General features: G+C 39.2%; 1 protein-coding gene across 2 annotated transcripts in view; it reads left to right on the top strand.

Annotated features, from left to right (window-relative positions):
* Positions 1 to 2,472: 2,472 nt before the first annotated feature.
* Positions 2,473 to 27,953, top strand: part of KLHL15 (kelch like family member 15) — a 41,111-nt gene continuing 15,630 nt past the window's right edge. Inside the window, exons 1-3 of one of the 2 annotated variants that reach the window (XM_084789346.1) lie at positions 2,473 to 2,953; positions 3,551 to 3,752; positions 20,200 to 20,911. In XM_084789346.1, the coding sequence (XP_084645472.1) occupies positions 20,207 to 20,911 (705 nt within the window). In that variant the 5' untranslated portion in view covers positions 2,473 to 2,953; positions 3,551 to 3,752; positions 20,200 to 20,206. Of the gene's footprint in view, positions 2,954 to 3,232; positions 3,372 to 3,550; positions 3,753 to 20,199; positions 20,912 to 27,953 lie in introns of those variants that run through there. The other variant, XM_084789345.1, reaches the window with a different exon arrangement.

Here is a 27,953-nt window from a genome sequence, read left to right as displayed (position 1 = left end):
CCTTTGGTAGGAAGGCCCTGAGGCACACAGAAGAAAGGGATGCAGGCTATCCAGATGACACTTGATAGGCTGTGGACATATGGTGGGGGAGGAGGACCCCTTCCATCAGAGGTCTAGGGGAAATGAATAGGATGGAGGAGAGCAGGAGGGTGGAGGAGGGAGGGAGGGTGAGGATCGGAAGATAAAAGGGAGGGGATAACAATCAGGATATAATATGAATAAATTATAATAAATTTAAAAACTAATAAAGAAAAAAGGAAAGATGTAGTTTCAATTACAGGCTGCACTTATAATAGTGGTGTTTTCAAAAGAGTATAGTGGAACTAAAATATCCCTATTACCTACTGATGTCACAGTTATCTTAACAGTATAATGTAGAACATTACTTTTTTTGTGGTTGATTCCGGTATAAACAACCCTGTCACGCTTCCAGTCATAACAAACTATAGTACCATCTCGCTAGCCTAACAAGCTAGGATTTTAAAACAACCGACATAATGCATTAAAGGGGCTATCGGAAAAGATAGCATAGGTGAAACAAGTTTGCAATTTCAGTGTTTAAGTCAGAAAAGGGCTCATTTCCATATTTTCAAAATATAATTTTTACAACAAAGTATCATACTTCAGCAAAACAGTACACCATGCCCTACTTTGGCCTCTTGGGAAACATGACAGGCAAATCAAGTCGGCTAGAAAGAGATACTGATCCCTTTCGGTCAAACATCTCTAAAAAAGTTAATCAGAATATTCATTAGATACGGCAGGGGTGGAGTAGGGGCAAGGTTGGGCATCAGTGGTAGAGGGAGAGAGAGGTAGGAGAAGCAAAATTAGAAATTAGATTAGAAATGGGTCGGTCTGTGAGTTTGAGGCCAGCCTGGTCTACAAAGCAAGTCCAGGACAGCCAGGGCTACACAGAGAAACCCTGTCTTGAAAAACAAAACAAAACAAACAGAAAGAAAGAAAGAAAGGGAAGATCACAAATGGAGAACAGTGCCTTAATTTTAAACTGGTCATAGAATAGTGTTATTTCTGTCATCTACAGCTTCTCAGAGATATATAATAAATTTACAAAACAGTCTTTTTTTTTTACAGTCTTTATTTTTTTATTTTTTGGTTTTTTGAAACAAGGTTTCTCTGTGTTAGCCTTGGCTGTCCTGGACTTGCTTTGTAGATCAGACTGGCCTCGAACTCACAGCGATCTGCCTGCCTCTGCCTCCCGAGGGCTAGGATTAAAGGCCTGTGCAATGACAACTGTCTACAAAACAGTCCTATGGTGTCTTTCTTTCTTTTTGTTTGTTTTAGACAGGGTTTCTCTGTGTAGTCTTGGCTGTCCTGGACTGGCTTTGAAGACCAGGTAGGCCTCGAACTCACAGCTATCCACCTGCCTCTTCCTCCCCAGTCCTGGGACTAGAGGCGTGCACTAGCAGTCCGGCTTTATGGTGTATTTCTTATGGTATATATTTTTCTTTTTATTTTCTTTCTTTCTTTCTTTCTTTCTTTCTTTCTTTCTTTCTTTTTTTTTTTTGGTTTTTTGAGACAAGGTTTCTTTGTATAACTCTGACTGTCCTAGAACTCACTCTGTTGACAAGGATGGCCTTGAATTCATAGAGATCCACCTGTTTCTGCCTTCCAAGTGCTAGGATTAAAGACATATGCCATCACCGTCCAGCTTATTTCCATATTCTTAAATCAAGAAAAGGTCATATTTAAAAGCCATAACTGCTAGGTGAGGTGTCACAGGCCTGTAATCCCAGCATTAAGGGAGGCAGAGGCACGTGGACCTCTGTGAGTTCGGGGCCAGCCTGGTCTACAAAGTGAGTCCAGGACAGCCAGGGCTACACAGAGAAACCAAGTCTTTTTTTATTTGTTTTTGGAGACAGGGTCTCTCTGTGTAGCCTTGGCTGTCCTGGACTCACTTTGTAGACCAGGCCAGCCTCGAACTCACAGCAATCCACCTGCCTCTGCCTCCCGAGTGCTGGGATTAAAGGCGTGAGCCACCGCGCCCGGCTGAGAAACCCTGTCTTTAAAAACCAAAAACCGGGCTGGAGAGGTGGCTCAGAAGTTAAGAGCACTGGCTGCTCTTCCTGAGGTCCTTGGTTCAATTCCCAGCCACTGCATGGTGGCTCACACCCATCTATGTGACCGAATGCCCTCTTCTGTCATGCAGGCAGAACACTGTATACATAAATAACCAAAAACCAGACCAATCAAACAATAAGCCATGCCTTAGAGTCCCATAGCAGATTTGTTAAAAACAAACACACACAACCCACCCCCGATGAACAAGAGAAACTTGTGCTTTAATATTCATTCTTGCCTATTTTGATGTAAAACAAACCCTTTATTTAGATCGCACTTTTCTCCCTATGGTGAAGACATGCCATTTTCTATGAGTTTTTCCATCTTTGGGAAATTTGTATGTGAAACGTCATTGCTATGCAATAATACAGGCGGTACTGTGAGGTAATGATTCATTGCAAATTGCCTTACAAAAATGTCATTTGGTGTTGATCTAGTCACTTTTATAATGGGTACCATTGGCAAAACTCCCACGGTGTGCAAGATGTAAAAATGGCATTTTCCGGGTATCGTAGCCCTTAACTTGTGCGCGGTGCGTTCGCCGCAGCGCCTCTGGGCCCACCTCCCGCACAGGAGGAGTGACTCGGCCGCCTGGAGGTGCTCAGCGGAGCCTCTCCAGACTGACAGCCACGCTCCGAGTGAAAGCTTCTTCGGATCCCACCTACAGCGTTCCGCTACTTCTTTTCCTCAGTGACACCACCCCCGCCCCGCCCCCCACTGTGGCAAGCTCCCTTTAGGGGCAACCCGCGCTGCAGGCGCGGGACAATCCAGCCTGAACCAGACTGGACTCCCACACCCGCTCCCGCTCCGTGGCGCCGGAAGTGACGCGCGTTCGGTTGAAAGATGGCGGCATTGGCGTTCGACCAAGGGGAAGGTAAACACCCGCCAGGCGGCGCGCTGGCCCCCACGGGGCGCCCTCGGGGGCTGAGAGGGCCTCTCGGGCCTGGTCGCCAAGCCGCGGCTTCCCGTCCCCGCCCTCTCCAAGAGAGCAGCGGGCTTCCGTGTCTTAGAGATTGTGACCCGGGTTCTCTGCCGGCGGGCCCCGCCCCCCTCCCTGGGCGGGCCCCAGGCGGCTCCCGTGGCCCGCAGGGGGCGCGAGACCCGGAGCGGCCCCTGGCTTGTGGCCCCGCAAACCCCGCCCCTTTCCCGCCCCTTTCCCGCTTTCCTCCACCCCCGGCGTGGGTGATCCTGAGGCGCCGCGCGCTTAGGGGCAGAAACCCGGAGACGCTGTCGTCCACCTCGCGACTGCTGCCTCTTCTGCTACTGACCTCGGCCCCTTCAGCTCCCTCTTGGTTCGTGGCCCTAAGACGGCTCTCCGGCCGAGCCCCGTGGGGTGCTGCGAGGCGCCCCCGCCCCCCCGCCCCGACCCCTCTCCCGGCGTTGGCAAGGCTGGGCCCTGGCCCCGACGCCGCGCGCCTAACGCCTAACCCAACTGTCTGGACTCGCTACTCAGCGCTGTCTTCTTTCCCAGGACTGTTTGTGAGGGGGCCTAAGGCTCGCACGTTTGCCCCGCGCCGGAGCGTTCCAGCCCGGCTAGGGAGCGGCCCCTTGTAGAGGTCCGAGGAGCCTATCGTGCTTCGTCCCGGCGCCCGACCCTCCCACCGTTCGGCCCACTGGCCCGCTTCTTCCTGATGCAGACTGCGGTCCACTAGAGGCTGGACAGGACCCCCGAGGTGCGTAGCCGCCCCCCTTGCCGCCGGCCTGCGGTGCCCGGGCTTTGCCCACGGCCCCAAGGAAGGCACGGGTTCCGTGACCCCCCCCCCCCACCGCACTGGCCCCACTCAAACATTTTGTAGACGCTGGGAACCACCAATTTGTCTTTGAGTTTACTTAAATTGTTTGAAATGTAAATTTTTTTCCAGGAAAAAGGGAGGGAGGGAGAGAGAGAGAGAGAAAAAAAAAAGGAAGAAGCATAATTCAGCCATTTTTTGCAGCACAGAGCTGCAGGTACCATGATTATTTTCCCCCTAACCGGTTCCTTCCCTTTAAAAATTCTATTTGTGCCTTAACTAGAACTATGCGAAATGTGAGGCATAAACCACGAAATCAGAATGTCTGGGTCCAACTGGGCAACTGAGAAAACCTCGTAAGGAGACTCAGTTTCATATCTTTTCGTATCTATGAAATGTAGTCAGTAATAGCCACATCAGAAGGTAGTGAGGACTATATGAGGTCATATATGTTCAAATAATCTATAGCTGTAAAGTGTTTTTGAAAATGTAAGGTCATTTCTTTAGGTAACCTTTGCCAAAGTGGTTAATTTGGCTAACTGTTGCTGCCTCTTAATTTCTATATTATAAGTAAATAAGTACAGAATAGCAAAACAGTGAAGTGATCGATAGCTGTTTAATAGTCACGATGCTTGGCCTTCCTCCTAGATGGTAACTGCTTATCTAAATAACGGTATTTAATTCAAATGTTAATATGGGGCTTTTCATCTTTCTAGGCCTCTCAGGCCCTTTTCTTACTCAGAATATTTTAACACCTTACATTTGTTTAATCTTTTTATGTTTTTAAGAGTTTCTCTTTTGTTAATCTGAATTACCATTGTCATTTTAAGTGTTTTTAGATGTATATGCACTAATTTCAGTGTTTGCTTTCCATATCTAGGGAACCGGATGACTGAATGCTTGTATCCATTTGAAAATCATTTTAAAAGAGCTTACAAATGCGTTCATGTTTCTCTGATGCTCATTAGATGTAGAAATGTATAGGACATTTTAACTTTTTAGCACTTAATGCAGTATTTGTGTAATTCAATTAATTTTTAATCACAACACTTAGTAGGTGCTTTGAGGCTCAGTTTGTCAGTGGTAAAGGAAGTTAATTAACACTCTTTACTACTGGTTAATTTGGCAAAAAAAATAAGATAGTAAATATTTGTGGTTTGAAAATAGAGTTCATTGCAGCATGTGGTGCAGGCCTTTAATCCCAGCACTTGAGAGGCAGAGGCAGGCGGATCGTTGTGAGTTCGAGACTAGCTTGGTCTACAAGTTCAAGATGGTCAAGGCTGCACAGAGAAACCCTGTCTTGAAAAACTTAAAAAAAAAAGAAAGGAAGAAAAAAAAGAGAAATAGAATTTATCTGCTAAAATTTCAAAACTGTAGAATGTTTTGGCTTAAAATTAGTCAATAAAAAGAGAAAGGACCATTTTGGAGTATACTATTTTTAGTTGCTAATAGTTTTTTTCTGAGTAGATAGATGTTAAATTTTTAATTCCCTAATCCAATGCCAGTGGTCTTTCATAGTAGGCTTGTGTGTTTTGTAAAAAGACAGAATAATGAAAGGCGGCTGGATTAAGTTGGAAAAGGAACAGCCAACTTTAAAGTGGCTACTTTTATATTTTGGATTTATCTCTTGTCCTGAAGATAATTTTTTCAGATTGCTACTTTATTGGGAATTTCTAAGTTTGACTCTCTGCCTTGTTTTGAGTTATTTGGGGCTGAAATCATGGAACCAAGGCTAGTTTGACTGACTTCATGGGTGCTTAGAAGAGAGGGTCCCATACTTGGTTTAATAATGTGTGTAAACTGGTATTGTTACAATATAAATGAATGGTAAAATTTGTGCTAATAATTTAAAATTTTAATTTCTCTTAGGATAATATATATCAACAAATAAAAACATCAGGACAAGTCAAGAAAGCTGGGAGAAAGGAAAAAGTGTTATATTTTAGTACCTTTAACATTTCCCCCTGATTTTGACTCTCCCTATGATGTTGGTGGCCATGTCAGATATGGGCTTTTGGTTTTATTTATTTATTTATTTTTGTTTTGTTTTTCGAGACAGGGTTTCTCTGCGTAACCTTGGCTGCCCTGGACTTGCTTTGTATATTCAAACTCACAGCAATTCACCTGCCTCTGCCTCCTGAGTACTGGGATTAAAGGCATGTGCCACCATTGCCTGGCTGGTATGGGCTTTTGAATTGTAGCTGTTTCAGGCCTGAATGTTAAATGAGGACATTGACTCTTGGTTAGGGTGGGGGGGGGGTGTTATAGATTAATATATTACCACACATTTCCTTAGAGTTAGAATGCTATAGTTCCTTTTGGGCTTTTTTAAAAATTGAAGAACAACAAAAGCTGGCTATTGGTGAGAGCTTGTAGAAATAGTAGTTAATTTGGAAGGATTGGAACTCAGGAAGACCCTAGCCCCATAATTTAATATGGTAACATTAGGCCAGCAACTTAACCTTATAATTTCAATTTTTTCATCTTTAAATTGAAAGCAGAAACTTCCATAAAATATGGAAGTTCGTGAAGTAATTTGTCCATAATCAAGTATGTATTAAGCATTTATTATGTGCCATACACTGATCTAGGAGCTGGTGATTTAAATTGGTGTTAATAGTTTTAACAGGTTTTGTTCTGTTTTTGTTTTGTTTTGTTTTTTGAGACAGGGTTTCTCTGTGTAGCTTTGCCTGTCCTGGACTCGCTTTGTAGACCAGGCTGGCCTTGAACTCAGAGATCCGCCTGCCTCTGCCTCCTGAGTGCTGGGATTAAAGGCGTGCACCACCATGCCTGGTGTTTTAACATTTTTTTTTAATGTTTGGAATATTTTCCCCCTAGTCTTTCACTGTAACTGAGGTTTGCTTTAAACTGGGGGTTATCCCCCTGCCTCAGCCTCCCAAGTACTAGGATTATAGGCATGTATAACTATACCTGGCACAAAACACAAATTTTTGAGCAAAAAGTTAAAAGCATAGTGGCCCAAGGTGGGCGTGATGGTGCAGCCCTGTAGTCCCAGCATTTGGGGGTTGGGGGACAGGAGGGTTGGGCAGAGGAAGGCAGATTTCTGAGTTCCAGGTTACAAAGAAAAACCCTGACTTAAAAAAGAAAAGAAAAGAGAAAAGTATGGTGGCCCATTTCTGTAGCTCTAGCAGGTGCAGGCAAGAGGATCAGTTCAGAATCTTCCTCAGCAGAGGCAGCCTGGAACATAAGACCCTGTCTCATTTTTTTTTAACTTCAGTATTAAATATACCATAGGGGGAAAAATAAAGCAGAGAGTGGAGATGTAGATTATTTGGTTGATGAAGAAGAGGGGTTTACCTGTCTCTGCCTCCTGAGTGCTGGGAATAAAGGTGTGTCCCACCAAGCCTACTGGGTTTAGGATAAGCTATCATTGAGTTGAATCTTTCCTAGTCATCTAAAGGGCATTATAGATATCTGGATAGAATGATCCTAGGCAGAGAGGAACAACAGGTGCAGTAAGGCTGGTTTTCTAGAAACAGCAACAACAAAAAAAGAGTTGAAGGAACTTATCATTGCCATTTTAGGAACCATTGGAAAGGCCCCTATAGGTCATTTCTGCCCTAAGTATACCTTGCATTACTGCTGTTTCAAAAGTAGATGACCACGGGGCTGGAGAGATGGCTCAGTGGTTAAGAGTACTGGTGGCTCTTCTAGAGGACCAGGGTTCAATATCTAGAACCCATACGACAGCTCTCAACCATCTATGATTTCTTTTTTTTTTTTAAGATTTATTTATTATTATGTATACAGTGTTCTGCCTGCATGTACACCTGCACACCAGAAGAGGGCATCAGATTTCATTATAGATGGTTGTGAGGCACCATGTGGTTGCTGGGAATTGAACTCAGGACCTCTGGAAAAGCAGTCAGCACTCTTAACCACTGAGCCATCTCTCCAGGCACCCATCTATGATTTCTTATTGCTTCCATGGCCACTAGGCACTCACATGGTATACAGACACATGCAGCCAAAATACCTCTACACATAAAATAATAAAAAGTTGAAAACATAGATGACTTAAATCTGAGTGGTCCCCTAGATTTTTGATTCAAGCATATGGGAGGCAAAGACAGGTAGATCCCGTGTTGCAAAATAAACAAACCCCCTCCAATAAAACATAAGTAGATGCCTTTGGTTTTTGATTTGCCTTTTTTGACAGGGTCTCTACATAATCCTGAGACCTGGAACTCACTATGTAGACTATGCTAGCCTTGTATTCACAGAGATCTACTTGCCTCTGCCCCCAAGTACTGGGATTCAAGGTGTGTGCCACTATACCTAGCAGTAGATGCTCTTTCAAGTTAGAATTTTTAAAAATTGCTTTTTGTCTGAGTCTTTGTAGATGTATTTGGTAATGTACACAGGGAGATCAGAGGACAACTTGCTGGTTGGTTCTCATCTTCTACCATTTAGTTCCCAAAGATTGAGTTCAGGTTGTCAGGCTTGGTGGTAAGTGCCTTTACAGCTGAGTCATCTCAGTCGCCCAGAATTAAAAAATTTTAATTGTATATTTTGGAAGGAAGTGCTGAGGATTAAACTCCCTAGAGCCTCACATATGCTAGGCAAGTGCTCTACTACTGAGTGACATGCTTAGCCCAGAACTTCTAATTTTAGAATAACAAAAGGTGAAAAAGTAAAACACAGTCTTAAGATTTTTTTTTCTTTTTAGTAGTTGGAGGTAGAGGTTAAACTTAGGATTTTATTTATGCTAGGCAGACATCCTACCTCTGACTTATATCCTCAGCCTTTTAGTTTTTTTCTCTCTTGTGTATTCAAATGTACATGCATATGAGTCACAGCAAGGGCATGAAGGTCAGAATACATCTTGTGAGAGTTGGTTCTCTTCTTCTACCTTGTGTGCCCAAGGATCAAGCTCAGATTATTAGGTTTGGCAGCAGGCTTCTTTACTCACTGAGCCATTTTACAGGCCTTAGGATCTTTAAATAATGTACATCTATTTGTGTATTTATGTATGTGCTTATTTATTTATCTATCCATTCATTTATTGTGTTTGTACAAATTTACATCTATTGTGTATTTATGTATGTGTTTATTTATTTATCTATCCATCTATCCATTCATTTATTGTGTTTGTACACATTCTCTACAACCATATGGGGTTCCTGGGATGGCACATCAGCTTTGGCTACAACCACCTTTACCTACTGAGTAAGATCAGTTTTCTCTCTTCAATCTCTCCAGTTTAGTTTTCTTTCTCTAATATGAGATCCTTAAAGCTCACCAGACAGGGGTGTGTCTCAGTGATAGAGTACTTGCATCCCATGTGTGAAGCCCTGGGCTCCATAAGCATTGGGGGAAAATTGACCTGAATCAAGAATAGATAGAAAAGGTATCTTTTTGTTCTTAATACTATCTTTGAATTTAGTTAACACTGCATCATAAACTTGCAGGATATCTGTATCATAACAGCAAGAACTTCCAAAAGATTCATGTTAGTTATATAATTCTTGGAGAATGAAAATGCTAACAGTACATGCAGCTTAGAAGATTTGGGATTTTATTTCCCAGTAGAGACTTTTCCTAGAATTCTCACTGGATCCAATCTCTAAAGGCCAGGGAAGCTGTTTTCCATGACATCACTCTTGGATTACTTTTTCTTGTAATAAGGAATAAGTAAAGGAGCATTAAAGACGAAAAATAGCATTGAAACGAGTGGGCCTTTTCTTAGTTTTCTTATATTTTAGGATGACTAAATACTAAACATACCTGTATGTATAGGTACAGTATTAAGGCTGGAGGACCAGATCTTTCTTAGTAGTTTAAGTCATCAGTAGTTTAGAGTCATCAGTATCAAACAAATACACAATCTTTTCTCCCACAATCAGCTTGTGTTCTTTCCCAATTTGAGTAGTAGTATATATTTGAGGGTAAAAGGAATGCATGCTTCTTAGAGTTCAAAACCAGGGGGTGGGGGTAGAAAAATCCCACTTTATAAATGTTCTTTACGATCAGTATGTTGAGAATTTTGCTACTTTAGGATTGTTGAATTTAAAATTAATGGCTATATTATAAAAATTGTGTGAGATTTTATGATTTGGAAGTTCTATTTTTTTAAAAAAATAGTAAGCTTTGCATTTTTATTTTAATATGCAAGTATGGCATTTCCTTCACACGTGTCATTTTTGGTAGAACAATTTGATGGTGAAGGCAGTATGGAATCATTTATATTTTTCAGTAAGGATAAACATTAATCTTTTGAGAGTCTAGTGTTTATACTGAACAGCTTACAGTTTTATATGAAATTTCAGGCAGCTTTGAGAGTAATATGAAAGCAATAAATTAAGTACTTATGTCATAAACATGGAAGTTAGTTGATTTTGAAAGATCTTCTATTTAGTTTTTTAGAATTTTGCCTTCAAATCAGAATGGTAGCTTTCTAACTAAAAGGGAAGCATTTAATATCTATGCCTTTAATTTCCTCCCAATTTTACCCCCACCAGACTTCTTTCTTTACTGGTCACTAGAGAATTTGAACTGTTAGAAATTTCTGTGGTATAAAATAGCTGTAATGTCTTTCAAGGCAGAGGTGTGTGCACATGTAAATGTGCATGTTTGTTTGATCACCTATCTCTTATCTTCCTTCACTGATACTTGAGAGGACCCAGAACCTCTTTATATTTCTTAGAATTTGTTTGGATTCTAAAGAAATTTGGTTTATGTGGGCTGTACTGATTTATTTAGAAACTAATACTAGATAATTTGTTTTGTTTTGTTTTTTTGAGACAGGGTTTCTCTGTGTAGCCTTGGCTGTCCTGGACTCGCTTTGTAGACCAGGCTGGCCTCGAACTCACAGTGATCCGCCTGCCTCTGCCTCCCAAGTGCTGAGGTTACAGGCGTGCGCCACCATGCTGGGCTCTGTAATTCTTTTGAAAAGTAGCCTCCTTAAAGTTACACGAATAAAAAAAAAAGTTACATGAATAATGGTTTTATTGAAAAATTTCTGACTTCTAGAAAGTTAAGCACTTGAAGTTAGGTGTAGTGGCCTATCCCAGTACTTGGGCGATTGAAAAAGAATTGCTATGTCAGCCTGGGCTACAGAGTAAGACCTTATCTCCAAGGGGATTAAAAAAAAAACAAAAAGCAAAAACAAAATTAATATCCTTGGTAATTAGATTACTGGCCATGTTTTTCCAAATCTTTCTTTAATATTTGGTTTTATAAAAAACATGACATATCTATATTCTTTTATACTCCTTAAGTGGAAACATCTGAAAATTGGAGAGTAAAGGTGACAGATAAGTTTTTGAGAAGGGAGCTCTAGGTATTGAATTTAGGAAACTCATGCCTGTTAGGTTACATATCCTACTTTTTATAATTATTTTCAAAAGCCCTAAAGCTTTCAAAATATTTTGAGAATAATTTTGACTTTGACAAGTTCTTCCAGGTGACTGTGATCCTAGTTCTCTCTAAACCATATCATTCATATGCAGTGTCTCCTACCTGCCCCCCTCTGCCCTCCAATCCGTGTACGTGTGTGTCTGTGTGTACGCACGCGCGTGTGCTTGTGCGTGCATGCATGCGTGCATGCGTGCGTATTGGATACCCCTGAATCCGGGGCCCTCTACCACTGAAGTATGAACTATATCTTTAGTGTCCCCCCTACTTTGTCAGTGCCAAGTTGGTAAAAAAAAAAAAGACACACCGTCCAGTATTTCTTTCCTAGTTGTATGAACATGGCTTGTAATTTAGCCTAATTTAGGTTCATTCCTCTTTTGAAAAAAAATCTATTTTAAATTCTGAAGGACAAGTATAGAATATGTACACATTAGGTTTATAAGCCATAATTTGCCCTGATCTGAAGATTATGAGAAGTGAGGATATAGAATTTCTGAACACTTAACATTTTGTGTGTTAGTAATAATTCTTTCTCAAAAGTCCCTTACTGGGTTTTTCTCCCAGGCCTCATTGATCATAGAGTTGAATTTTGTGTTAAACTTCTTATAATTACTACTTTATTTCTAAAGTTGGTGTGATTCTGTAGAGAATTTTTTATATAAGTTTTTTGGTTTTTCGAGACAGAGTTTCTCTGTGTAGCCTTGCCCATCCTGGACTCACTTTGTAGACCAGGCTGGCCTTGAACTCACAGCGATCTGCCTGCCTCTGCCTCCTGAGTGCTGGGATTAAAGGCTTGCGCCACCACGTCCGGCTATATAAGATTTTATATCTCTCCCTTTTTATAGTCTTAATTTTGCTTTTTCTAATTATTAATTTACTTAAATGTATTTTTGTGTTACAGTTTTCTTTTTTTCTGTTAGAGTTTGTTACTCTTAAGTCTTTTTTTCTTTTTAGTGTTCAGGGTATGGATTGTGAACAAGTTGGTTTTGTTTCCTGTGTTCATTTGTATGTTTGATTATTTGACGTCTTCAACATTGATACTACAAATCTGTGCTGTTTAGTTTCTACATGTCAGATACATAATGCATTTTAAAATTTTGTTAGCTGTAGGTTTTTTTTAACTGATAGAAACAGGTAAAATTATTTTAATATCTTTTATTCAGTACAGTATATCCAAAAGAATTAATATAAAATCAGATTAAAACTTAGATTCTTTTACATTCTTTTTTTATGATTCCTCTTCTCTTCTATTGTTAAGGTATGTACCCTGTCTTTTTAACACTTCATTAGATGTGTAACCATGAATAAAGTTTTTATCTGTAAAACCTTAGTGTCTTCATCTATCAAGTAAGTTAGAGTTGGTCAGGGTTCTGAGAAGGTGGGCTTGGTTTAAAATACTGTTGCTAGGGAGAATTTCTATGAGGTTAGCAGGATGAGATTTATTATTTGACTCCAAAGTAAAAGTGGCAAGTTTACTATGGGCTCCAGTAGGCATCAAGAGAAAGGATGCAGTATACTGCTTATAGTGTGCTTCAGGGTGATGCACCATGCTAAGTGCTTTATGTGCATTAAGTCATTTAATTCTTGAGCATCCAATAATGTAGATTCTATAACTATTAGTACCCTTGTTTTACAGATGAGGATATCAGGCCACAGAGAGGTTAAATAGCTTGCAGTAAGGTCACAGAGCAAGTAGAGGTAGAATCACAATTTGATCTCTTGAGCATGATTCTAGATCTGGTCTTTGACCCAATGCTTTCACTGAGAAACTGTATGGTATTGTGTTGTCAGTTTTTCATGGAGTATTTAATACTTTTTTTGCTTTCATACATGCTTTCCATACAAATGTAAATTTCTGATTCTATTTTAAAGCTGTGAGTCTTATTGATAAGTGCATTGAGTTTTCCTAGGTGGAAAAGAAATTACTGCCTATGCCCCAGCTATCATACATTACTTTTAGAAGTTGATTTAGATCAGGTAAACTTGATAAAAGTATTGATGTGACTTCAAAGTCGATGGTTTATTTGCCTGTATGCCTGCTTGGTTGGTTGGTTATTTATTTATTTATTTAGACAGGGTTTCTCTGTGTAGCCCTGACTGTGCAGGAACTTGCTCTATAGACCAGGCTGGCATTGAATTTAGAGATTACCTGCCTCTGCCTCCCAAGTGCTGGGATTAAAGGTGTGAGGAATCATTGCTCAGCTTTAGTTTTAATATGCATTGCATATCTCTACAATCATAAAAAGGAGAAAAACAAATGAGAATATTGTGCCTTGAAAGTTCAGAGATTATGTCTAATGCTCTCATTTTTTACAGAGACAGAATGCTAAGAAATCTTAAGTAACTAACAGATATTTCTGTTATAAGACCCTTGGCTGTAACTAGAAGTCTGTTCAGGCAACAGGGGAGAGTATTCCAAGACATAAAGATTTCTTTGGATCTGGATCTGGGGACTTGAAAATGAAGGTGTTAAGAATCACTCTAGGCTTTCTTCTTTCAGTTGACTGCGTTTCTGTGATAATTAGGCCACAAGTGGATGCCTAGAGCTGCTCCTTGAAATGTTTTAATTCTAATCACACATAGTTAATGTACATCCCTTCTTCTCTTTCTCCTGTCCCCTGCCTTTCCAGATTTCTTGACAAAGTAATATTCATATTGACTCATATTTCCTAGGTGGATCTGACCATGTGTGATAGGACCAAAGAGGAGCCCACCTGCTAGGAATTCTAGTCAGGCTGGGCAAACAGGAAGGCACACAGTACTCAAGACAGATGTGCCGCTCATGTCTTCAGGATTCTTTTCTGTTTTTTTGTTTTGTTTTGTTTTGTTTTGTTTTGTTTGTTTTTTGAGACAGGGTTTCTCTGTGTAGCCCTGGTTGTCCTGGACTCACTTTGTAGACCAGGCTGGCTTCAAACTCACAGCCATCCACCTGCCTCTGCCTCCTGAGTGCTGGGATTAAAGGCATGCGCCACCACTGCCTGGCCAGATTTTTTTGACAAGAAGTTTACCATTGTTCCATGGCCATATGATATTTTTGCCATAGTTAGGTGTTTTGATTACTTTTTGTGTGGCAAAATCTCACACTATAGACCAGGAAGGTTTGCAATTTGTGGCAGTCTTCCTGCCTCAGATTTCCAAGTAGCTGGGATTATAGGCATAACCCAGGACACTTGCATATGGATTACTTTTTTGTTTGTTTGTTGTTTTGTTTTTCAAGACAGGGTTTCTTTGTATAGCCTTGGCTGTCCTGGACTTGTTTTGTAGACCAGGCTGGTGTTGAACTCATAAAGACCCACTCTGCCTCCCTGAGTGCTGGGATTACAGGTGTTTGCCACTGCATCTGGCTTCCTACATTTAAAAAAAAAAAATATATATCCTGTAAGAGGATCATAAGCTTGAGACAGGCCTGGAGTGCATAGTCTGTCCCCTAAACATAGGGATTGAACCAGGATAGGGATTGAACCTGAAACCTTGCACAGGCTGAGTTGTATTGCAATCCATGTATCTCCTTTAAAAGTTTTCATTTAGGATCTGGAGAGGTGACTCAGTGGTTAAAAGCACTTGTTGCACTTACAGAAAGTAAGTTTGGTTTCTAGAACCCACATGATGGTTCGCAACCATCTGTAACTCCAGTTCCAGCATTCTAGTACTATCTTTTACACCAGGTACACACACAGGCTGCCTGTGCATCAATCCATACATGTATGCATGCATGCAGGCATAACACGTACATAAAATAAATAAACCTGAAAAAGAAAATGTTCATTTAGATACTGTTTTTTTGGGGGGGGGAGGGGATACTGTTTTCATAAAGGTGAACACAGCTCTTTGAAACCTTTCTAGGTAGTACTACCTATTTAATACACTGGATCATTTTTTTCCTTTCTTTTTAACGGTGTTGAAGATTGATCTCAGGGCTTTGTGCAGGGTAGGCAAGCACCTGGTTAAAACTGTATACTTTTATTTTTAATTAAAATTGTATAATTTTAAATTAATGGCATACTAAATAAGTATTTTGCTCTTAATTTCATTTAGGGCATAACTGTGCTGTCTTTGATTAGTGAACATTTAATGTGGTGGAATCAATAGGCCTTAAAGATGAGCTAAGAGATTAATGGCATTTGGTATAATAGTCCATGCCTATAACCATAGCTCTCTGGAAACTGAAGAAAAAAAAACATAGGAAAAAGTGGGCACTTAAATTATGTCTCTTGATAAGATGGAAAAAAATGAGTAGGGGTAGATAGGTTTAGATATATTTGATTTTGAAGTCCCAAGATGATACCATTACAAATAGAGTGTACAGAGGTGTCTGCTATGCAATTGATATGGCAGAGTGGACAAAGGATTGAAATATGAAAAGATTGTTAAGATACTGGTGAAAGTAGATCTTAGAAACCATGGGTTTAGATGAGATTGTTCAGAAAGATACAGTGTTGAGATGAGAGAAAGGGGATAGTTTGAGAAAAATGTACCCATGAATGAGAATGAAGAATGAGTAGCATAGGAAGAGATCTGGAATAACATGCTGCTGACAGCCATGAGGCAGTGGCCTGTGTCATGCTGCAGAAAGGTTCAGGAAAACAGAGACCAGACAGTGTGAGACTTTTAAAAGATTTTTGTTAACAGGTTTTTGTTAAAGGAGAGGTATCTTTTGATTGTAGCTATATTACAAAACAGATTAGCAGTTAGTGAAACTGCCTGACATGCCACCATGCCAAGAAAAACATTTTTAGTATTTTTGGTATATTATCCTTTCAGACTTTAATTTTTTTAGATTTATTTATTTTTATGTGCATTGATGTTTTGCCTGCATGTATGTCTGTATGAGGGTGACAGATCCTTTGTAACTGGAGTTACAGTTGTGAGCTGCCACGTGGGTGCTAGGAATTGAAGTGGGGTCCTCTGGAAGAACAACTAATGCTATTAACTGCTGAGCCATCTGTCTAGCCCTCACACTTTTTTTAAGAGTCAGGATCTGGTGTAGCCTAGGCTAGTCTTGAACTTGCTTTGTAGCCAAGGATGACTTTGAACTCCTGATCCTCTTCCTTCCACTTCCGCTGAGATTGCAGATATATGCCACCACACCTAGCTTAGACGTTTTTCCTACTAACATTCTTTTGTTACATGCCAGGTTCAGTACTGATTAAACAGTCAAGAAGTTAAAACATAGTGTCATAGACAGCATGGGAAGCAGTAGGAAATCTAGTAATCACCTCCTCATGAGAGTGGAGAGTGCCTTAGTGTGTCTTGAATGCTGCCTTTTCCTCCTTAACCACATCCATTGTACAGAGAGGATTCCTATTGGCACATATCCATATCTAATGTAATATCTGGCACACAGGCTTTCCCTTCAGCAAATAAAAGGGAAGCTATGATAAAAGAACAGTGAGATTGTCAGGTGTTGTTTCCAGAAGGAGGAGATAGAGTAGGTGATAGGAGTCAGATGAGTTGCCAGTTGCTTTGTTGGAAGGGTTCTTGGTCAAAACACCCAACCAGAGGAAAAAGAATTGAGATTGAGTCCCAGCATTGTCATTTGGCAGGGTTTCAGAGCCCCAGATATTAACTGCTACATCTTTTGATTGTGTTCTTCAAGTCTGGCATGATCTGTAGGTAATGTTTCAGCAGATAGCTCAAACATACAATTCCAAATCAATGAAGCATTCTAGACTATTTTCAAAGTGGCATGTTGTGGGGCATGTAGTATATATCTGTAATTCTAGGATTTGGGAGTCAGAGACAGGAAGAAGCTGTGAATTTAAGGCCAGCCTGGACTGCAGAATGAGACTCTGAAACCTTGCATCAAAACTCCTCCTCCTCCAAATGGCTATAATATTCCAGAGATTTGCCCACATTGGTTTTATTTAGTTTGGCAACATCTTTTAGTTGTACATCAGTACTTACCAGTAGGGAATGGCCTTACAGTTGTTCAAAGAAAGAATTGTCCACAGACACTGAAGAGTCTACCTTAAGAGTAAAAGACAGAGCTGGGCATGGAGGAGCACCCCTTGAATCCCAGCACACAGGGAGGCAGAGGCAGATGAATCTCTGTAAGTTTGAGGCCAGCCTGGTCTACAAAGTGAGTCCAGGAGAGCCAGTGCTGTTACACAGAGAAACCCCGTCTCAAAAACAAATGAATAAACAAAGGAGTAAAAGACAGATCAACATGTTTTTCATTTAGTGGGAAGGTGTGTAGGACAGGCAAAGAGGCAAGGGATATGGAGGCTCTGGCAGGAGTTGTTGATCTAGTATGGGAAAATATAAGATGCAAAAAGAGGGATAAAGAGCTGGGCGTGGTGGCGCACGCCTTCAATTCCAGCACTTGGGAGGCAGAGGCAGGTGGATTGCTGTGAGTTCAAGGCCAGCCTGGCCTTACAAAGTGAGTCCAGGACAGCCAAGATAACATAGAGAAACCCTGTCTCCAAAAACAAAACAAAACAAGAGAGCAATAGAGTTAGGATAAGGCAAGGTAAGAAAGAGGAAGACTGTCACTACTTGTGGTAGTAAAGGGTTATGATCCTAGCACTTGGGAGGCAGGAGGCCTATGAGTCTTCAACCAGCTTATACTCTATGGTGAGTTTCTTTCTCTAAAAAGAGCAGTGTTAATTAAGAAGTTGAGAGTTTGGATTTCAGATTTGGACTAGTTCTGGATGAGGGCAAATCTTAAGGGTTTGCTAAGGGAGAGGTTATAGGAGTTGGGGGATACTGGGAGTGGCGACACAGTTTTTGTATCGATTGTCTTTTGTGAATGCTGAATGGGTACATATAGCTCAGCCAGGTGCCAGTCAGATGGGAGAGTGATTAAGAAGTGTGTAACAAGAGACAACCGAAGTTGGATTTTTTATCTTACTAAAAGTCCCAAGTTTTAGTGGGGCGGTGGTGGTGCACACCTTTAATCCCAGCACTTGAGAGGGAGAGACAGGTGGATCTCTGTTCAAAGCCAGTCTGGTCCTTAGAGCAAGGTCTAGGACAGCCAGAGGTACACAGAGAAATCCTGTTTCAAAAAACTAAACCAAAGCAACCAAACAAACAAAAAACCAAACTTCCAAGTTTTTTTTTCAAACTTCCAAGTTTTATTTAGGGAAAGGATGATAGAAAGTTAAGGAAAGGATTAGAAATATCTGTATGCTTTGGGAAAGTATTTTTTTCTATGATGGGTGAAGGTGAGAATAGAAGCAGGATGTCTGGAAGGTGGGAATTTGAGGGAAATGGTTAATTTAAATGAGGATATAGAAGGAACTTCGAACCAACATGTACATGTAAGGAAATGTGTGCACAATGAAGCAAGGTTGTGAGGACATTCGGGAACGGAGAAATCAGAGGAAGGTAGGAGCTGTGTGAGCATTCAAAGAAAGAACAAGATAGAAGATGGCTTGAGATGACTGTTAGTGGGAAAAAGAGAAAACTACTTCAATTCATAAACAGAATAGACTAAATTAGCTTATTTTTGCCTTATTTGGACCTCAATTACTTATTTTTTATTTATATTTTTGTGATGCTTGGAATTGAACCCAGAGCCTGAATACTAAATACCCACTCTACCTCTGAGCTAAATCGCTAGCTATAAATCTAATTTGGTTTATTGTGGTTGTTGCTTGAGACAAGGTTTCACAGTGTAGCTCTGGTTATTCTGAAACTTGCTATGTAGACATGGCTGGACTTGAACTTACAGAGATCCACTTGCCTCTGGGATTAAAGACATGCCTCCATGCCCAGCCTCTTAGATCTAATTGAACAATCTTAGCTTCATTTCTTAACTATGTAGAAATTTGTTTACTTTCCTTTAAAAAGTATATATTTCAAATATAAAAGCATTCGTCTGTTTTTTAAAACGAGATTAATGAGGTAAGTATAAAAGAAATGTCCCTTAAAACTTACTGCCTAGACTCGTCATTTTAGTATCTGTTCTTTCAGATTTTCTTATCTGAACCAACACATACGTATTTTTATTTTTGAAGGTATATTCAATATATTGTGGTAACACTAATAAACATCTTTTGTCAGAATAGACAGATTGCTACCACCACTCTTACCTGTTATAGTAATCTATCATTAAGTTGTACCATATTTATTTAATAATCAGTTTTTAGACTTGGGTTTTTTTGTTGTTTTAGAGTGTCTTGTTATGTAGCCCTGGCTGGCCTGGAACTTACTGCAATTCTCCTGCCTCTGCTTCCTTACCGCTTGGATTATAAGTATGTTACACATGCCCCACAAGTGTCAAGCTTTTGAATATTTTTGTGGACAAGGAGGGTCTGTGTAGCCCAAGACAGGAGCTGGTCTGGAACTTGCTGTGTAACCAGGCTGACTTTGAATTCTCAGCAAGCCTTGTTTATCACCCTTCCTCTTTTCCTCCATCCCTCTCCCTTCTTCCTTTTCTCCCTCCTTCATTGTGCCTAGGCTGGCCTGGAATTCTGGATTCAAGGGATTTTTCTCCTTCAGTCTCCCGCAGTTGGAACTATAGATGCATGCTATTGTGCCAGATACTTTATAATAGCTTATTATAAATAATGCTAGGAAGAAGAATTTTTCTCTGTACAACTTGGCATATTTATCCAATTATTTTCTTTGGGTGAATTTCTAGGAGTTGAGGTTTGGGTGGGTTGCTTTTTGTTTTTTGTTTTTTTGTTTTGTTTTGTTTTTGGTATTTTTTCTATTTTTGGCTTTTCCTCAACTAATTATTTTCTCAGGAAATCTTTTGTATTCCTAATTTTGGAACATGCATATATTTGATAAGTTGTATAAAGTAAGTCAGATAGGCATGCTTTGTTTGTAAGTTAACAGGGTACTATTGTTTGATAGAGCTATCTTTAGTAGAGTCTCTTTTCCAGGTAGGAAGCCAAAAACATTAGCTTGGAAACTTTCATAGAAGGTTGCCTTCTCTGTACGGGTTTATACACTTAGGACTTTGCTAGTAGACCTAAGATATTATAAAAACTGTTACAACTCTTAATAATACCTTCTGAATACATGGCCATGATTAATACCATTTTCTTTAATTACTTTTTTTCAGGTGATTCATGGCAGGGGACGTGGAAGGATTCTGTTCCTCCATCCATGACAGCAGTGTCTCTTCTGGGTTCAGAGCACTGTATGAGGAGGGACTACTTCTCGATGTCACATTGGTTATTGAAGACCATCAGTTCCAGGCTCATAAAGCACTCTTGGCCACCCAGAGTGATTACTTCAGAATTATGTTCACAGCAGACATGAGGGAACGAGATCAGGACAAAATTATTTTGAAAGGTCTAACAGCTACCGGTTTCAGCCACGTTCTTCAATTTATGTATTATGGAACTATAGAACTGAGCATGAGTACTGTTCATGAAATCCTCCAGGCAGCAATGTATGTTCAGCTTATAGAAGTGGTGAAATTCTGCTGCTCTTTTCTATTAGCCAAAATCTGCTTAGAAAATTGTGCAGAAATTATGAGACTCTTAGATGATTTTGGTGTTAACATCGAGGGAGTCAGGGAGAAGCTGGACGCCTTTCTGCTAGACAACTTTGTGCCACTCATGTCCAGGCCTGACTTCCTGTCCTATCTGAGCTTTGAGAAGCTCATGTCTTATTTGGATAATGATCATCTAAGCAGGTTTCCAGAAATAGAGCTGTACGAGGCTGTGCAGTCTTGGCTTCGACATGATAGACGACGATGGAGACATACAGATACCATCATTCAGAACATCAGGTTTTGTTTGATGACTCCATCCAGCGTTTTTGAGAAGGTTGGTGCATTTGAAAGCAGTAGACAGGATTCTTCATTTAGTTAAAACAGATGTCTTTATAGATAAGATTCTCACAGTTGGTCAGGAGTCAAAAGAGGAAAAATTTATAAGAATATTTTATATATAAGAAGCTGACTTTTGTTATATCTTACGCATTTAGGTGTTTTTAAAATGCATTTTATGGGTGAAGGGTAAAGCAGGTAGGTAGTAGAATAGTTTGATTTTAAAAGTACTTTCAAGGTTGGATTATATTGTGATTCAAATATTACAAATTTGCTTTAGTTATTCTTTTTGTTTGTTTGTTTTTTTTTTTTTTTGAGACAGAGTTTCTCTGTGTAGCCTTGGCTGTCCTGGACACACTTTGTAGACCAGGCTAGCCTCGAACTCACAGCGATCTGCCTGCCTCTGTCTCCTTGAGTGCTGGGATTATAGGCTTGCACCACCATGCCCAGCTGCTTTAGTTTTTCTTAACGTGAACTGTGTTAGATTTTTAAAATTTTTTTAATTTTTTATTTTTTTGTGTTAGATTATTTTTAAAAGTTAAGTAATCTATGCTAGAATTGGCATTGAAGATTTTTATAGTTCTATATGGTTCATATACATTAAATGCATTTTCTTATTTAAAATATAATAAGGAATATACAATAACTCTTGATAACCAGTTGTCTTACATACTCTTTCTTATTTTTGTTCTCATTTTTCTGTGAGTACTAAGTAAATTTAACCATGAAAACAAGTTATATGTCTAAAAACATTTTGGAATTTCCAAACTAGTAGACCATAAACCTTTTATGTACATTCATCAAGCATCCCTGGGTACACTATTCATGTAAATCTCTTTTAAAATACTTTCTCTAAACAACCTTGGCCTTTTTGCATGTAAGCATCTTCATTTCTATATCAGAGTCTCACTTGTGATTCATTCTTGCCCAAAGGAGAGAGAGAGCAACTTCAGTAATTGCTTAACTTAATTGGTTTCTAATCACATGGTTACCTCTGGGGCTCTGTTTACCTCTTACATCTTTCCTTCTTTCTGGAAAGCACACAAAAATTTGGTTGACAGACACCCTTCATGTTAAAACACTCAGGTTTAGTTGCCAGATCTTGTGAAAAAATATAATCTCTGAAAAGGAGGTTTGGTTATGCCATTTGAAAAATAAACAAATTTGTGCCTTTAAATAACACTCAGCAGCCTGACATATTTTTCTTTTTTCCTTCTTCTGCTATGAAATGACATTATTTTCTTTAATAGAAAACTCAATTTTAGGAATTTTATCCTTATTCTCAGACTGTATTAATATGACAGACATAATCAAAGCTAAGGAATTTACATGTTTTTGTTCAGTAAGGACCAGATTCACATCAACTATGTAAACAATTTGTTGCTTATGTTTTGATTTTTTCTACCTTTACTATTTTTATTGCTCTCTTTCCCTAGAGATTCATGTTTTGTCTTTATACATTAAATGTAGGTGCTTTCGCATGACTAAAACAAAGCACCTTGTCCCCCAGTTTCAATCTAGATCGAAGTAGAGAGTATTTTTGAAATAGAAAATAAAGTTTCTTTATGGGACAGTATAATGGTTAATTGATAGCAGAATGGTTTGTAAATGCTGAGCTTGTAGGGCTAGTCTACATTTCAATTATCAGTTTTCAAGATAGGCTGTTGTCATAGTGGCTATAAAGTAATGTTATTGGGTAGTAGTTTAACAGTTAAACTTGTTGATTTTCTTTTGTGCCTACAGCATAACAGTGGTTATCACCATTGGCTAGGCATTCATTTGAGTTTTTGTTCTTTTTTTTTTCTTTCTTTCTTTTTTTGGGGGGGTTATTCTTTGTTTTTTGGTTTTGTTTTTTTTTTTTTTTTTTTGACACAGAGTTTCTCTGTGTAGCCTTGGCTGTGTTGGGATTCACTTTGTCGACCAGGCTAGCTTTGAACACCCAGAAGTCCACCTGCCTCTGTGGATGCCACCATGCCTGGCCTTAGGCATTTGGTTTTATCAGCATAAAAAAATGTTATTAAGGCTTCCTTCTGGAATTTATTAGGAAAACTTAAGAGAACTGTTTTATTTTTATTTGTAATATAAAATCTTTCATTTCTACTTGATTAATACTAGTTAGGTTGCCTTAATAGTGTGAGATTTAAGTTTATCAAAGCAATCTTCAGTTATGTATAGTAGAGGCCTTATCTCTAGAAATATAACTTCAGGAACCAAACTAATATGGACAATTTAGTTGGCAAATAAATATTTAGAAAAAATGGTATATGTCTTTAGTCCCAGAACTTAGGCAGAGGCCAACCTGCTCTACACAGCAAGCTCCTGAAACTGTATAGCCAGGGTCCATATCAAAGAATGTAGACATTGTATATCTTATATTTCAAGCTCCTTGAAAATAGAATCTATATATTTTTTTATGTATTCAGAACATTGCAGGTCTCAAACAAGGCCAATTTTCCTCCTTCAAATAAGCCTTTTACTCCATCTCAGGCTAGACTTAAACATGTTCTAGAGTCCAGTCTGGCCTCACACTCAGGGCAGTCTTCCTGCTTCAGCCTTCTCAAGTGCACAGATTGTATACACATGCCATATCTGTCAGAAATGTTGATATGGCCTTATTTTAGCTTTTACATGTTTTAAACTTTCTGTTATAGACTTACTTAAACATACAGAAAAGCTGAAAGAAAGCTCATTCTAAAACATACCATGTAAGTTTCTAGTTGTTAACATATTTGCTAGATAGGTAGAGTCTGTATAGTCTTTATTATGTGATCTTTTTTCCTCTCTGAACTGGTTCAAAGAATGTTGTAGACATTGTGACCATTCATCCTTAACAGCTTCAGCTATCATTTCCCAAGATTAAAGATATCATCCCACATAACCAAAATGCTATTGTCATACCCAAGAGAATTAGCAATATTTCTAAACATCACATAACATCCAGGCCATTTTCTGCTATTTCAAACATGTTTTTGTAGTTGCTTTACATGAACTAAAATTTAATCAAGGTTTGCACAGTACATTTGGTTGACTTTGCTTTAATTTTGAATTGTCTTTTTCTACGAATACCTCTATAGTCTATAGTTGCTGCCTAGATTCAAGAACTGTTATATTTGCAACATTTTTCTAGGCTTTGAAAGTAAATTGTAAACACAAATACCTCCCTCTTAAATACTTACTATATTTCTCCTATGAATAAGGACTTTTCTTATCTAAATACAATACTACTTTTACCTTAGGGGCAATAACACTAAGACCCATCATCAAATTACTAATGCAAATTCAAGTTTTTGCAGTTGCCTCCAAAATCCACTAGAATCCAGTGTTTATGCATTGCTTTTGGCCATCATGTATATCTAAGCTTTCTTAATCCACAGCAACACCCCCCCACCCCACTTTTTTTTTTTTAAAGAAAGACCAGGCTGCCCATTCATTGTCTGTGTTTCACATTCTGGCTGTATCTGATTATTTCCTTGTGTTGTTATTAACTTAGTTTCTTTATACCCCTTGTTTCCTATTAACACATCTACATTTTAGCATTATGTTTTTGAGGAACAATTATAGGAAAATGTTGTAATATTAGAGGAAAACTTGGAAAACCACTTAGTTGTTCTGGTCAGGCTTAGAAATCACCAGTCACCATTCTTTTTGTATTATGACTCTATGCAGCTCATTTCTGTGACTAAAATCAGAAATTTTATTCACTCTATTCTGTGTTGTTTGTTTTAGAGTAATAAAATTCCCTCCTCTTAAAAAAAAAAGCAGAATACTTCAGTTTCTTGGAATTAAAACTGTGTGAACCATTAAAATTGAAATATTCCTTCTTAATTAAAAAAAAAAAAAGCCCGAGACTGGTCTAGCTGAATGGTAGAGTATAAGCTTAGCATTCACTATGTTCAGTCTCCAGTACCATCTAAATCAGTATGTAACTGTCACTTGAGCGCCACTGTTCAAAGATTAAGGCAACAAAAATGGGTCTGGAAAAACGGCTCAGCAGTTTAGAGTACTGAGTACTCCTCTAGAGGACTGGAGTTCATTTCACAGCACCCACATAGCATCTTACAACTGACTATAATGCCAGTTTCAGGGTATCTATGGCACCAGGCATGCTTGTGGTGCACATATATATGTATTCAGGCAAAATATCCATGTACATAAAATAAAATAAATGAATCATTTTTAAAAAGGCAACAAAGAAGATGTTAATTATCTTAAATTAAGGATTAAACCCAGGACCTCATAGTTGCTAGCTAGATGCTGTACTACTGAACTACATCCCCAAACTTAAAATAATTTTGAGGTTGATTAAATGTAGAAATTTTACTTTGGCAATACTGAGTTAATTATGTCAAAAGAAAAAGTCACCTTTTGTGCTTTTTAAAATGTAGATACTAGGGCATGTATTTCACCTGGATTTGTTGTTTGCATTATATTTTTATAGCAGAATACAGCTCTAACATTAAGGAAGTGAGTTTTCATTGGCAACTCTGAATATGCATGTAGTAAGCAGCCTTTCTGATATATTTAACTCCATCTACTTAATTCTCACCCTTTGGTTATGGTTATATACAACTAGTGTTAAAGAACTCCCAGACCTAAAGATTAGATGGATTGGTTAATGTGTGTGTGTGTGTGTGTGTGTGTGTGTGTGTGTGTGTGTGTGTGTGTGTGTATGTGTGTGTCTGAGCCAGGTTATGCACTAAATGTTTTCCACATAGGTAGAGTCCAAATGTTATCCCTATTTTATAGGTAAGAAAACAGGTTCAGAAAGGTTAGGAATATTTATTCCCGAACAAGTGGCACTGCCCAGACTGGAATCCAGGTCTGCTTACTTTTCTTTTCAGGATCTTTCTTAAAGCTGCTCTGCTGTACTAATGAGAGCCACTGGAGGTGGATATTGCATGCAGTTTACCTGTGATTCACCTTGGGCCATTTAGAAGTTGTTAATAGAATTGTGAAATTCTAAATTGCTAGTATGAACAACAACAACAACAAAAACCCTAAGAAATTCATAACTGGGCCGGGTGGTGGTAGCGCACGCCTTTAATCCCAGCACTTAGGAGACAGAGGCTGGTGGATCACTGTGAGTTCGAGGCCAGTCTGGTCAAAAATAAATAAATAAACAAACAAATAAATAAAAGAAAGAAATTCATAACTGAAACAATATAAGGTATGAAAGCCATTTTTTTTCCAAGATAGGGTTTGTCTCTAGCCTTGGCTGTCCTGGACTTGCTTTGTAGACCAGGCTTGCCTTGAACTCAAAGCAATCCACCTGTCTCTGCCTCCTGAGTGCTGGGATTAAAGGCGTGCGCCACCACACCTGGCAAAAGCAAAATTTTAAACTATATAATTAAATATGACAATTTCAGAATCTTCTCTTTTTCAGCTTAATTTTTGTGTGATTCTGGGTGGGGTTTGACCAACGACTGACTTTACAGACACATTTTAAGGAAGTAGTTAAGGTCCAGGCTTGCCTGGAACTCACTATGTAGCCTAGGCTAGACTTGAACTTGAGGCAATCCTCCCGTCTTAGCTTTTTGAATGTTACCATTACAGTTGTAAGCCTGTACCTGGCTGGTCTTTGTTGTTTTCTTTTTTCTTTTCTTTTCTTTCTTTCTTTTTTTTTTGACACAGGGTTTTTCTGTGTAGCCCTGGCTGTCCTGGGCTTACTCTGTAGACCAGGCTGGCCTCCAACTCATAGAGATCCACCTGCCTCTGCCTCCTGAGTGCTGGGAGTAGAGGTGTGTACCACCATCCCTAACATAAAACAAAAAACAATGTTGGGCATGTCAGATAGTTGACAACCTGAGTTTCATCCCTAGGACCTAAATGGTGGAAGAAGAGAACTGACTTCCATAAGTTGTCCTCTGACCTCCACACATGCCATGGTCTGCACATGCCCACACATACATAAATAGGATAAGTTATTAAGTAAAAGCATATTTGGCAAAATTATACTCTACAAAAAAGATCTTATTTGTAACAACATTGTTAAATTATTGATTAGAAATCCATTTGTTGATTTCTTAAATTATTGATTGGAAACACATTTGTTGATTCCTTTAATATAGTGACATAGCAAGAATGGTGACTCATTCCTGTAATTCTAGTACTTGGAAGGCTAAGGCAGGATGAATTCAGTGGGTAAAGGTGCTTGCTGCCAAGCCTGATGACCTCAGTTCGATCCCTGGGACCTATATGGTGGAAGAAGAGTGTTGTTCTCTGACTTTTATCCACATAAAATGGCATGCACATCCCCACATGTGTAATAAAATATTTACCACTTTGACAATTTTCATAGCTTAAAATGTCTTTATTAGTGAAATTAATTCAAGAGTCAGTGAAAATAAGGCTTCAGAAAAGCTTTATAACACTGATATTTTAAAAAATATTTTTATTTAATTTTGATTTATGTGCATTGGTGTGAGGGTGTCAGATCTTGGAGTCACAGACAGTTGTGAGCTTCCATATGGGTGCTGGGAATTGAACCTGGGTCCTTTCGAAGAGCAGGCAGTGTTCTTAACCACTGAGCCATCTCTCCAGCCACAACACTTTGATATTTTAAGACAAGATCTCTCTCTGGTCCAGGATGGCTTAACTTGTGGCAGCCCTCCTGTCTCGGTTTCTGAATGATGAAATTACAGGCCTGTGTCATAATGCTCATCTAGGGTTCATGGTTTTAAAAACTACAATTTGATCTGGACGTGGTGGCACACATCTTTAATCTTAGTACTCAGGAGGCAGAGGCAGGTTGGTCTATGTAGTTTTGGGACAGCCAGAGCTACATAGCAAGACCCTATCTCAAACAAAACAAAACAACAACAACCCCCCTAAAAACCCACCAACCCCCCCACTCAACAAAAAAAACTCCAAACAAAAAACCCTTACATTTTGGTGACTGGGGAAGTACTTCAATTGGTAAAGTGCTTGCTATGCAAACATAAGGACCTATGTTTGATTCCCAGTTCCTATGCAGGAAAAAAAAGTCTGCCATGATGCTGCAAATGTATAATCTCAGTACAGAAGAGGTAGAATTCTGGGGG

The sequence above is a fragment of the Acomys minous genome (genome assembly GCF_964271855.1).
Source record: "Acomys minous genome assembly, chromosome: 7".
NCBI lineage: Eukaryota > Metazoa > Chordata > Mammalia > Rodentia > Muridae > Acomys > Acomys minous.
This window is presented reverse-complemented; position numbering and strand designations above follow the sequence as displayed.